The sequence below is a fragment of the Xenopus laevis genome, chromosome 7L (genome assembly GCF_017654675.1).
Source record: "Xenopus laevis strain J_2021 chromosome 7L, Xenopus_laevis_v10.1, whole genome shotgun sequence".
NCBI lineage: Eukaryota > Metazoa > Chordata > Amphibia > Anura > Pipidae > Xenopus > Xenopus laevis.
The window spans coordinates 5,426,684-5,440,117 of NC_054383.1; the positions used below are offsets into that span (position 1 = coordinate 5,426,684).

Sequence of the window (13,434 nt, forward strand, 5' to 3'; positions counted from 1 at the left end):
GCATGCCACTGTCCAGGTCGTTGCACCCTTTAAACAACTTTAAAATCATTTTTCTGGCCAGAAATGTCTTTTCTAGATGTTAAAGTTCGCCTTCCCACTGAAGTCTATGGGGTTCGCGAACCGTTCGCGAACCGCTCGCATTTTTGCGCAAGTTCGCGAATATGTTCGCGAACTTTTTTTCCGACGTTCGCTACATCCCTACTCCAGAGAGAGATGGTAGCTGAATGGTACAAACAGAAACATAAACTTGAAAAAAATCAAAATTGTTATGCTAAGGCTACCTGCAGAAAGATATACATATTCTGGCCAGAATATGAGGACAATGCCCAGGATGGTATAGGGCATTAGCAACCATAGATGTGCCTGACCTAGAAATGGATGGCAAGGTACAAAGTACGTACAGCATGAGTAAACAAAGATGTACCCTCTTCATTCAAAATAAGTATCAAAAGGTAAGTTTCACCTAAATAGATAAGTGGAGTCATACACAATGAAAAACACTAGGGTTGCCACCTTTTCTGTAAAAAAATACCGGCCTTCCTATAAATTAAGCTTTATTTCCTATTAATAATATTGGGATCAACCCTAAGAACCACAGATGTACCCTGCCCAGACAGAGGGCAAGGTGAGGGGTACAAACAGAATGACTTACAACATGTACTCTGCCAAGACAGAGGGTAGGGTGAGTGATACACAGAATGAATAACTGCAGATATACCCTGACCATAAACAATTACTAACCACAGATGTATCCTGCCTAGACAGAATGGTACATAAGAAATGAATAACCAAAGCTGTGTAGTGGCTGGTTCATACTGTTGTTCTCTACGCAGGGAAAAATTTCTTTGGAAGATGGAGAAGATCAATCCATGGCATTAAACTGGCTCTTTCCATTCTACTCTGAAAGTAATAGCTTTATAAAAGTACAAACTATTGGAGAAGATTTGCTATGTTCCACCAAGCAGTCAGTGTCAGTAGAGTACATCATCGATAGAAAGGAACTGGACCCCAAATCAGATCACCTCTCTTTCTTCTACATTGTAAGTATGTGATGCCTTCCACTTGCCTGTGAAAATAGTCTCAGATGGAACCCTAGACAACATGATCTAATCAAAGGGAAAACAAGTGTCCAATTATCCCATTATCTGTCATCTACGAATTCAATCATAAACAGGTAGAAAACAGCAATAGCTAATCAGTTTACAAGCCAAACCGCAAGATACTTACTGCGCCCAGCTCTAGTCAATCTGCTCATTTGGAGCCTGTAGAGAAAGATGGGAATGGGAATGAGAGGGATAACTTTGGTATCTTTCTCATTTCTATGGCAAGAAGAGGTGTTAGAAGATTGCATTTTATTCCCAGGCAGTCTGAACTGATCCAGCGGGATAGCAGTCTACCCAAACTCCTGATGTGTCCATACATGGCCGAATGGTTGGACAATACATCCATACATATTTAGCTGACAGTATGTGAGTTGGAGGAGGACATTGAATGCCTGCCTTATAGATTGACCATATAGGCATAAGCACCTATAGATTTCACAAGGAGGCTTCTGGTTCCTGTTGTATCTCTCCATAGATCCAATATACAAAGTCCCAGGCCTCACTGGAAAAGCTTTCCATCATTAAGGTGCCCCCTGCTGCAAAATACACCATTAAGGACCTTAGACTTTTTAATTAAACCTGCAGCTCTTCAGTTGTTGTTCAGTCACTACTCCCATCATGCCCTGAGAGCCTCCAGTTGTTAGTGTGTGCTGTGACTATAGTTCATGGACAACACACTCAGCAGCCAATAGTTCTGAACAATGTCTGACTATGTTTTGAACCCTACAGTTGCAGACTTTTTGGAAATGAGAATTAAGGCACAGTGAAACTTCTTGCTCTACAGAGTCGAACCAGAGTGGTCATTGCTGTGAACGACCCGAGAACGTTTCTCTTATGGAATGTGACAGCTTTCAGGGCTTGTCTGCACTCAAAGATAATGGAATTTTCCCATTTTTCTACAGCTTATGTCTAAAAGAGCAATAATTACCTCTAGAGAATATAAATTGGATGTGCAGAATCTGCCAAGTGACCCCAGTAAGTATATGTCACAAGAAGGGTTTTTTAAATATACTTTTAAAACACAGGGCAGCTATACTAATTGGACAACAGTCTTACTGTATATATCCTAAATATGAATTATTATTAGACTTAACTGTACAGAAGAACATTGCTGCTACATTCAGTTCTCTGGAAGGAGAGATTTTTGAACCCAACGTCCTATCCTATGGGTTACTGTGAAATAATCACTATAGTTCATTATTATCCTTGCAACTCTTATGTTCATACTCCATGCTTCTCTAATAGTCTATGTAGGGTGATAAGTAGCCGCCATTTTGCTTGGCAAGTGCTATATTGAGGGGAACAGCTGTGATGGGGGAGGGGCTAGGCAGAGACTCCAGGCTATGGACGACTGTAAGAAAGAAGCTATTAGTATTTATTTTATCCTGCTAGTCCTTTTAGTACTTTTAGATCCCTGTACAAAAAATGTCTCCTGTTTTTTTTCAGCTTAAAGGGCATGTAAAGGCAAAAAAATAAAATCCCATTTTTACTTTCTTTAATGAAAAAGAAACCTATCCCCAATATACTTTAATTAAAAAATGTGTACCGTTTTTATAAGAAACCTGACTGTATGCAGTGAAATTCTCCCTTCATTTACTGCTGTGGATAGGAATTGTCAGACGGTCCCTAACTGCTCTGCAGGGAAACAATCATACTTATGAACAGCAGGGGGAGCCCCCGCCTTACTTCCCAGCCATGCAGAACTTAAGCAGCTTTGTTTGTTTCCCAGTAGAGCAGTAGGCGACTGATTTGTATTGGATTTTATTTTTCCCTTTACATCCCCTTTACTGTTTCCAACTCCAGCTGCAGGGACAAAGATCATGGAGCCAGATAAACTGGGATTCTATTTGGAGGATTATTTTGCTGCAGCCACTAGTTTTGCAGAGTTGGAGAAAGTTTGTATTAAACAAAACAAAAACTATAAAATCCAAATTAGATTACATGACAACACAGGACCCAGTGCAGTCTGTATATTCCGATTATTAATCAGTCTTGCTGTATCGGATCTGGCAGATATTATTTCACTTGTGCTGTTTTGATAATGTATGATGATCCCTAAGCAGCCCAGACCACACTGAGCATGTGCACAGTCTTGGTCTTGCAAAGATGTATAACAAAGTTACAAGATGGTGACCCCCTGTGGCCAACTTTGAAAGCATAAATCATTTGTTTGATCAGGCTTGTGGTGCAGTAAGTGTAGTAGCAAGTACTCAGCACAACGATTATCAAACTCTATAAAGGCAGTGCATGTAACTTCCATGGCCACTTTCCATTGGAATCGTCATAGGTAGAAGATTTTGAAACAGCACCACCATAGTTTTCTTATTTCTTAAAAGCCTTTAATTGTACATAGGGGCATCACAGCAACGTTTCAGGCCTTGCGGTCTTTTAAAAAAGCTTGATAAAGGCTTGATAAAAGTCCGCAAGGCCTGAAACGTTGCTGTGATGCCCCTATGTACAATTAAAGGCTTTTAAGAAATAAGAAAACTATGGTGGTGCTGTTTCAAAATCTTCTACCTTGTGGTGCAGTAAGTTCATGTTTATGTTTAGTATACAAAATACAGTATTTCTAGCCTTATTCTATTTTAAACTTTACTTCCCATTTAAGTGCCTTCACAAAATGACATTTTAACCTTTGGTGATCATCATATGCCCATCTGACTATGCGCCTTAATCTGCCCGCTTTCATAGTAGCATGGGACTCCTACTTAGACCCAGACTAAACATATGCCCAACACAGTGATCTTAACTGGCCAGAGGCAAATTCTAGTAAGTTCATGACTGCAACCATGCAACGGCATCCCCAAGCCCACCAACAATACCCTGAAATTCATTGTCATCTCCTTACCATATCCCCAGCTCAGAAAAGATAATCTTGTGCTCTGAACATTATAACCCGGCATATAATACAGCAAAGTGCACTATTAATAAAACAATAGTGTTAGCAGAGAGCTAAACTTCTACTAAAGTATCCAGTGGAGCTGCTTTCAAGGACCAGAGTGACATCAGGAGCCTTTCACCTCAGGACAAGCCCCTTGATCTATTGATTTGCTCCACACACTCTAATAACCCAGATGCCATCTTAAGGGTAACCAATGTTTGAAGTGTGAAATTATTTTAATATGGTCAGTTACAATAAACTGTGGTTCATTATGTAATGCCTCCTAGAAGATACCATGGAGGCAGCTATGACTCTTCTATATCAGCATGTCTACAGTAAAGAAGATAAACCATTCCTAAATCACTTATCACCCCCCAGAGTAGACTATCAATAGGCAGATAAGTTAGTGATAAAATCTACAATCGCTGCTTTGTCTTTCTAATTGGTTTAGAATGTTCCTCTCTGTCTAGTTCTGCATGGCTCCTTCAACATCACATTCTCTGTCAACATGAATCTGGTTCCGACAGCAACTCTGCTGGTCTATGCTATATTCCCAGATGGAGAGGTAGCAGCCGACAGAGCAAGATACAATGTGCCAGTCTGCTTCGACAACAAGGTCAGAGCCAAACAAGGAAAATGCACAAGCTTATAGTTTAGGATAAAGCAGAAGGTGCAATGGGGGTAATTACCAAGGGCAAAAACAGTAGGATAGCAATGTGGCCCTTGAGGCTCCTATGATAGTCATTTGATGTTTCCTTCTTTGCCTTCACAATAGAATAATAGAAGAAGCCTAGAAGCTAAGAACCCACTTTATAACTTTCAACATCATTCACGGATAATATGAAGGGAAACAAAACAAAAACAAACATATTTTTGATTCACTATCAGGTTCAAATGGAATTTACAGAAAACAATGTCAGCCCCGGTGGGAATGTGAACCTGGACATAAAAGCAGATCCGGGATCCTTGTGCTCTGTTCGTTCTGTGGATAAAGGACTTTCTCTCCTCACGGAAAAAGAAACATATGAATTGCTTCCAATGGTCGTAAGTCACATGTGCTGTTGCTTTTATTACATATATATATATATAAATGGGCAAAATACAACACATTTGCTATGGGTTTTACTGTAGCACTAAACATCTTTTAATGTTTTGTAAAGTATTTGGAGGAAAGTTTGTCTTAAACAAGAGGATAAATATTAATTATATTAAGTCTGAAAGCCCTCAATATGATTAATTTGCTCTGGCCGTCTCCACTTACACTCACATATGTCCCTGATTCATCTCAATCGCCTCCAACTTTCTGGTAAGCTTTGTAAATTCTTGTTTCCAAAAAGCACAACCAAAGATCGACTCAATCCAGGATGTGTTTAGCATTAAATCTATCCCTTCAAAGTCTTAAAGCCCTTATAGAGCCTACAATACTGCAACGTTTTAGGTCACTCCCGCTTTATATGCCCCGGACATCTCCACTTAGACTCAGACATATCCCTGATTCACCTCAACCATTTTGGTTTCCAAAAATCACAACTATCCCAGATCCACTCAAAAAATGCATTTTCATGCCATTCAAGAAGTTCAAATTGATTATCATCCATTATCATAAATTGATATCAGTAATGTTATTTTCCTGTTCTAAATATTATTATTGAGCATTGAAAGATTTATGATCTCCAGGTGCTGACAGCAATTAGCTCTTTTTTTGGTGTGATTTGGAGATAAATCTGGTGCAAGTCTTTAGTAAAATATACAATTCAGCTCATGTAGCCTGGATCTTTTGTGCACGCTTGCAATATGACAGCATTCATGGGTACAAAATGTGTATAATTTGTGTTTAAACACCAAATTTTTCACCTCCAATTTTCATGCACAGGGTAAACCCTTGGAAGGGACCATTGCTCATGCGTGGTTATCAAACTCTACTTAAAGATCCTTTGATCAGGGTCTATCATAGCTTGAGCAATGGGTACAGATATAGGAAAATATTAGAGTTTATATAGATGGTCATTTGCCTCAATTTTCACCCTAATGGGCCTTAAGGATGACACCTTCTCAGGAGGGCCAGCTCCATATTTTTAAATCACTACTTCAAATGGCAACATGCAGTAAGGTCTCAAACTTGGCTAGGATAGATCATTATACCCCTAAGGACATGGGGTACATTTTTGGCACAGATCATTACGTCCCATCACTTTTCCAACTGGCTAGTTGTCATTAGTAAAACTATTGCACTCTGGTGTGTGTATGGCACCATCTCTTGGCCGATCATGCTGAGAGTCTTCTTAATTTCACTTTCTGTCCTTATCTCTGCAGATGCGCAGGTATGACTATACTTTTGAAATCAGTAAACGTGGCTTTCCCTATACTATAGAAGACTTTGAGGCTTATCCTTGCTTAGAGGGTGAACCAGTTCCACTAAATCGAGCCAAGAGATCCCTAAAGAGAGCTCCATGGTACCAGAGTGAAGCGGATGTCTACAGCTTGTTTAAGGTATGGACCTGCTAATGTCTGTGCTGATGCCTTCTACAGGCTGCAGAAGTAGCGTGAGTATTGCTCTGTCTAGGAAAAGGAGACTTAAAGGGTCATTTCTAAAATCAAGTTAAACTAGAAATATGCTTAAATGGATGTAAAACTGAACAGGGACTGTCATTATTCAATGCAGGGTTTATTTCGGGGTTTTTCACTGTTTGTAGTGGTGGTTTCATTTGAACTGGGCGGTTCTCTGGATTTCTTTTGCTCTTATCAGATTTGACACCTTGTTCAGATTTATTATCTGGTTGACCCTGCCTGGCTATGGATTTCAGATCTTCCACTTATCACACTGCCTTTCCTCCACTACCATTACCAGTCTTGCCAAGTGTTCTGCGTCCAGTTCTGAGACACCCTCCTGCTTGCCTTTCTAACAGCCTTTATTACTGTTTTTTCCAGTAATCATTACTTTGGTCAGGGGATCTTCTAGTAACTTTAAAATCTTCTAACAGCACCCAAACAACCTATGCTATTTGGAGCACATGGTAAAATGAAACCCTTGAATTACCATCAGCCTTGGCCTTACTATGATTCCTGGGTTCCTGTAGTTACCTGTGTTCATAGCTCGAAATAAATCAGACACTAATGCATTTATTGACACAGTGGTCCAGAAAAATATATTTACCGGCTGCTGTGTAAAGAGGTCATTTCAGGGTTCCCCTGTGTAGAGCAACAAGGAGGAACATCTGGACATTGAAACTTAGGAATAAGGCTTAGGGCAGGACTATAAAATGCTTTACCCTTCTCTGGGATGTTGCCTTTATAATGCTCAAAATTACCTGTACATGTGCACCCATTTCTTTAGGTGCAATTAGTTACATCAGTTGACTCAGTCTGTGTGGTAGCTCCAGGGAATTGTGGTAGCTCCAGGGTTCCTACAGGGTGTAATTACCTTTAATCACTGATTTTGTCAGACAACTTTGGCAAACTTTGTGTGACTATAACTTCATTTATACATTTTGGTTGGAAATGACCCCTCTTGTCCTCATCAGCTATGAATGCTTTTGGATATCTCCATGGTAGCCCATTTGCCACCAAATTGCTTTAACCTTCCTTTTATTTTGTATATTGATATTTTAGATTTGATTCCATTTCTTCTTTAATGCCAATAATTATTTATTAGAGGCATTGGGACACTTTAAATATGTTTAAATGAAAAGCAGTTCATTTTGATCCATAAGTGACCCGGAAATTCAGGTAGATCCACCATGTTGCTCTCTAGAAACCATACACATCTCAACTAGGGTGGTAACCTCCCACTTTACCATTGACCAGATGAGTAGATAAGGCAGTCACATGCTTCATAATATTAATGTCCTTATTGTCTATCCCAAACAGAGCAGCAGTTTAAAGGTTTTTACTAACACCAGGATCCGAAAGCCGGTGACATGCGCACTCCCAGAATATACCAGAAGGTATTCTATAAAGGATGGTGTGGATGTTGCAGATAGAAAACTAGGTATGCCACTTACTGTACTTCTTTCCTTCCATCCAGTTCTTTTAGAGCACCACTCTTACATGCCACCTGTAGAAACTGGCCATATAGTCGTCTTCCCAACAATGAAGCCCAACCCAACTAGTTCTGTAAATGTCATGAGATAATGGTGTTTTTTTTACTAACAGTGCAGTAACCCATTGCAATTGACTTTGGTTAGTCTATGTCAGGTAGACTGGAAATACATTTCTGATTTAGTTGCAATGAGTTACTGCATCAGGGCAAATTTGCCCGCAGTTAGTAAATTCAACTGTATCTTACAGCAATGAAAGTAGAAGACTTTATAAAAAATATTTCTATAATTTCAAATTACAGAATATATATATGTTTAATTCCATAACACAGATTCTCCAAGTAGAGAGCCTGCATCAAAAGAGCATCCAGTGAGGAAGTTCTTCCCAGAGACATGGCTGTACGACCTGGTGTCTGTAGGGTAAGGATATGTCTGAAATGGAAATAGTTCCACTTGTGAGGTGTTAAATAGATTGGTTGACTGGGCTTTTACAGAATGCTCTGTAGATGCTATGGATGCACCAAATCCAAAATCTTTGGCTTCATCCTGGTTTTAGTGCATGCCTTGTACATGCACTGCTTGGCCTCTCCTAGAGTCTTATCATATATATATATAGTGCTTGGCCTCTCCTAGAGTCTTATCGTATGTATATATATATATATATATATATATATATATATATATATATATATAGTGCTTGGCCTCTCCTAGAGTCTTATCGTATATATATATATATATAGTGCTTGGCCTCTCCTAGAGTCTTATCGTATATATATATATATATATATAGTGCTTAGCCTCTCCTAGAGTCTTATCGTATATATATAGTGCTTGGCCTCTCCTAGAGTCTTATCGTATATATATAGTGCTTGGCCGCTCCTAGAGTCTTATCGTATATATATAGTGCCTGGCCTCTCCTAGGGTCATATTGTTGGGTGCATTTTTTATATGTGTTATTTATCTTTCAGTCCACAAGGGAAGAAATCAATGAACCTGACCACCCCGGACAGTATCACCGAGTGGGTGACAGATGCTTTCTGTGTGGGAAACTCAGGTTTCGGTGAGGTCCATAACGTAGGATTGAAGACATTCCAACCTTATTTCATTGACCTCCTCTTGCCTTACTCTGTTGTAAAGGAAGAGGAATTCCCACTTAAAGTTTTGGTCTTCAACTACCTGGATCATTGTGTGTTGGTAAGTACGGTACGGCAGGGGTGTCTGGAGAGACAATGGCAGTTGGACATAACTGGTGTAGTCTATGCTTCTGGGAATGTTTGCCCATTCTCCGTGCAATGTTCTAGTGCCCTTTCAAACCCACATATCAGGGGCTGTGTCCTCTTATCATGATCTTAAACACAAACAACTGTAGAGATTTAAGGGTGATACAAAACCACTCGGATGGCCACACCCAGCCAACAGCCCTTTACTAGTCTATTCATTGAGATGAATTGATTAGTCTTGGATTCAGTGGAAACCGATTTGTTTGAAGGAAATGGTAAAGGACATTATTTCTAGTTTTCAAGATATAAGCAGTTTTTTCATTCTCAATATAATTTCGAAACAACAGTAACGCCTGCGACTGCAGCTAGGTAAAAATGCATTTTACAAGAAGAGACATAGAAGACATAGAAGTGAGCCGAGAAGAGACATTTGACATTTCTCTGGTCAGTTCTCAGATGTTCTTTTTCTTGCCAAATTAATTTTCAGTTGACTGTAGCCAGTTGCCTGAAACGACCAGACGGTGTTGCTGGGTTTTTTCAAATTCATTATAGTAGCAGTTTAAAAATTGCTAATATCTTGAAAACTAGAAAAAATGTAACGTGTTTTTATTGTTTTTTATTTTAATTAAGTATATTTTCTTATACATTTGCCATTAAATGGTGTCCATGCTTTCCTGCACTATCAGGTTGATGTGGCTCTGACCATACCTCCAGATTTCGGCGAGCCGCGCACTGATCTTGAGAAATCTTCCTGCATTTGTGGACAAGAGACCGCCGGCTTTACTTGGAGTATCACAGCTTCCAAACTGGGTACAGTACAAATCTTAGCAAGTTTATAAAGTGGAATAAATAGCCTGTAACCCTTCTAGCACTTTCCCATCCCCTCTACCCCAATATTAGCTTCCTATCTACCTATATCTGTCGATAAACAAAGCAAATTTGGTAGAAAGCCTTCCAAGACTCTCCCCTGTTACTTTATATTAGATACCTGTCTAGTTCAGCAGAAGGTAAACTTTCCAGTAACTTTTCCCTTGTACTCGGGCCTAGCAATGGGTTCTGGCAAAGACCAGAGGGGCTGCTTTAAGATTAATTGGGCTGGTGGGGGACTGTTTGGGTCTTTGTGTATTTGAAATACCCACCGACAGTGGCAGGACATGACAAATGGCACAGAGAAAAGGAGTATCTGCTAAACTTATTCCAGGTGGAGTCATTTCTTTATAGACCTGAGTTAAAAGTGATACAGCAAGGAATGCAGCAGGAACAGTCCCTAAGTTTGCTCATAGTCTGTACAGAGAGATCCCATAAAACTATGGCAGCATAGGTATTCCCTGTACTAAGCACAATTCAGCAGGAACAGCCCCTAAGTTTGCTCATAGTCTGTACAGAGAGATCCCATAAAACTATGACAGTATAGGTATTCCCCTGTACTAAGCACAATTCAGCAGCAACAGTCCCATAAGTTTGCTCATAGTCTGTACAGAGAGATCCCATAAAATTATGACAGCATAGGTATTCCCTTTACTAAGCACAATTCAGCAGGAACAGCCCCTAAGTTTGCTCATAGTCTGTACAGAGAGATCCCATAAAACTATGGCAGCATAGGTATTCCCTGTACTAAGCACAATTCAGCAGGAACAGTCCCTAAGTTTGCTCATAGTCTGTACAGAGAGATCCCATAATACTATGGCAGCATAGGTATTCCCTGTACTAAGCACAATTCAGCAGGAACAGCCCCTAAGTTTGCTCATAGTCTGTACAGAGAGATCCCATAAAACTATGGCAGCATAGGTATTCCCTGTACTAAGCACAATTCAGCAGGAACAGCCCCTAAGTTTGCTCATAGTCTGTACAGAGAGATCCCATAAAACTATGACAGTATAGGTATTCCTCTGTACTAAGCACAATTCAGCAGGAACAGCCCCTAAGTTTGCTCATAGTCTGTACAGAGAGATCCCATAAAACTATGGCAGCATAGGTATTCCTCTGTACTAAGCACAATTCAGCAGGAACAGCCCCTAAGTTTGCTCATAGTCTGTACAGAGAAATACCATAAAAATGTGGCAGCAAAGATATTCCCCTGTACTAAGCACAATTCAGCAGGAATATTAGTAAAAGCTTCAGCACATATAAAGTCCATACAGGACCATCCCTGAGCATTCAGTTCACACAGCAAGGTCCCCCTTACCAACCAATTAACATGTAGCATTTACTGGCCAGATGTTTGGAAAGAAACAGCTGCCTTTTGACGAGACCTGAACAAAGTCAGTACCCTTATTAGATGAAGGATTTATTTCTTCAGGTTCCATTCCCTTCAAGGTGACCAGTAGAGCTCTGCAAGTAGAAGGAAAATGCTCCACATCTGACATCGTTCTCAATCCAGAAAACAAATTCAAACATGACGCCATACAAAAGACCATCTTAGTGAAGGTAAGTAAAGACTCTTAGAATACAAAAGGGGAAATAAGTCTAAAAAGAGAAAGTATAGGAGGGCACCCTAACAGTTGTCTCTGCTTTCTGACTTAATCTAATCGTTGGCCCATTATTGGTTACACCTTCCAGCATCTAACGATAACCCAATGTTGTGATTGATTTTTAGCAGTGATTGCGCAATGATCATTTAAGTGGGAGAGGTTAGAACCAACCTGCCAATAAGCAAAAGGTTCCACTCAACCACAATAAGATCCACTCGATAGGCAAACGAGCAGATCTTAACTCAATATGCCCACCAAAGGCAGGACGATATCTAGCTAATCCAATCGTTAGGCCCTAGGTCCAAACGATCAGATTACAACTAAAGAAATGGGCAGTGACGGGACGAGGACCACATCAACTAGTCAATGCTGTCCTTGATCGCCAAAAAAAATCAAACCTACATCAACGATGTCTGCCTGATTTTTGGCCGGATATCAATCTAGGAGACCCGTTGGATTGCCCCCTACATAGGCAGATAAACTGCCAAATCTGTCTAAAGGACCGATATCAGCAACTTAAATCTGCCCGTGTATGACCACCCTTAGACCAACCTGCAGCCAATCAGAGCATTTTGCATGCTGACAAGTTAAACAACTGTAGTAGGAGAGGCAACAAACTGCTGCATGCGCAACAAACAAAAACCAGTTCATAAATCGACCTTGTTTATTGCAGCCCTCGGGGGTTGAAGTGGATAAAACACAGACATCACTTCTCTGCCCAACAGGTAATTAGAAACTGACTTGTTTGGGGGCCTTGTTTATATATACACAATATATGCGCGATACGTGTGCTTTTAATTTGATAGAATTCTATTTTATAGGGCACTGAAGTGGTTTAAGTGGGCATCAGTACATGCCAGCTGAAATTCATCCTAAATTCATTCTAAAGTAGAGTTTTCAAGATGCCGTATTGATTGATTTCCATTTCTATGTCAAATAACCCTATGTAATAATAACTCTATGTAAGTCACCGCTCCTCTTTTAGTCAATATCAGAGAAGCAAAATACTTGTCCGAAGCTCCTTCTCCCTCTTGGTGGTGACGCCAAGGGGCTTAGCTAGGATAGTTAATTATGTTTAGATTTTAGTTTTGCTTCAATGGGATCTTCCATAGTTTTGTATTTCAATCTATTAAATCCTTATGGATTCTTGTAATTAAATGGATTTTCTTATATATTCATTTATCTTTTAGTCAGTATCACTGAAGCAAAATACTTGTCCTCATCTACTTCTCCTTCTTGGTGGTCACCCTTAGGGATTTAGCAAGACTAAATTTGAGTTAGTTTTGTTTCATTGGGATCTTCCATAATTTTGTTTTCCCATCTATTAAATCCTTATGGATTATCGTAATTCAACGGATTTTCTTATATATTCATTTATCTTTTAGTCATTATAAGGGAAGCAAAATACTTGTCCGTAGCTCCTTCTCCCTCTTGGTGGTCACCTTTAAAGTAGAGTTTTTAAGATGCCATAATGATTGATTTCCAATGAATTTTTATGTTGAAGAACCCATGAGTCTCTATTATAGATGGGCGGATTTTGTGAAAGATGAAAATTGCCGCCCTCGTCCATTTTTGGATTAGAGTCTGAAAAGTCGCTTGTGACAATTTTGAGGCTGGTGTTAAAGTCAATGTGCGTCCAAATAGTGTTGAAGCACTGCGATTTTGACTCGATCGACTTTTTAGTTGCGCACCAAAAATTTTATAACGCAAATGAATATTCGC

At 39.7% G+C, this 13,434-nt stretch overlaps 1 protein-coding gene across 1 annotated transcript in view; it reads left to right on the forward strand.

Annotated features, from left to right (window-relative positions):
- Positions 1–13,434, forward strand: part of LOC108696029 (alpha-2-macroglobulin-like protein 1) — a 51,021-nt gene that overhangs the window by 21,593 nt on the left and 15,994 nt on the right. The window contains exons 12-22 of the mRNA XM_041570161.1: positions 834–1,040; positions 2,006–2,078; positions 4,455–4,600; positions 4,873–5,028; positions 6,298–6,474; positions 7,852–7,972; positions 8,354–8,441; positions 8,990–9,215; positions 9,928–10,051; positions 11,541–11,668; positions 12,386–12,437. Of these exons, the coding sequence (XP_041426095.1) occupies positions 834–1,040; positions 2,006–2,078; positions 4,455–4,600; positions 4,873–5,028; positions 6,298–6,474; positions 7,852–7,972; positions 8,354–8,441; positions 8,990–9,215; positions 9,928–10,051; positions 11,541–11,668; positions 12,386–12,437 (1,498 nt within the window). The remainder of the gene's footprint in view (positions 1–833; positions 1,041–2,005; positions 2,079–4,454; positions 4,601–4,872; positions 5,029–6,297; positions 6,475–7,851; positions 7,973–8,353; positions 8,442–8,989; positions 9,216–9,927; positions 10,052–11,540; positions 11,669–12,385; positions 12,438–13,434) is intronic.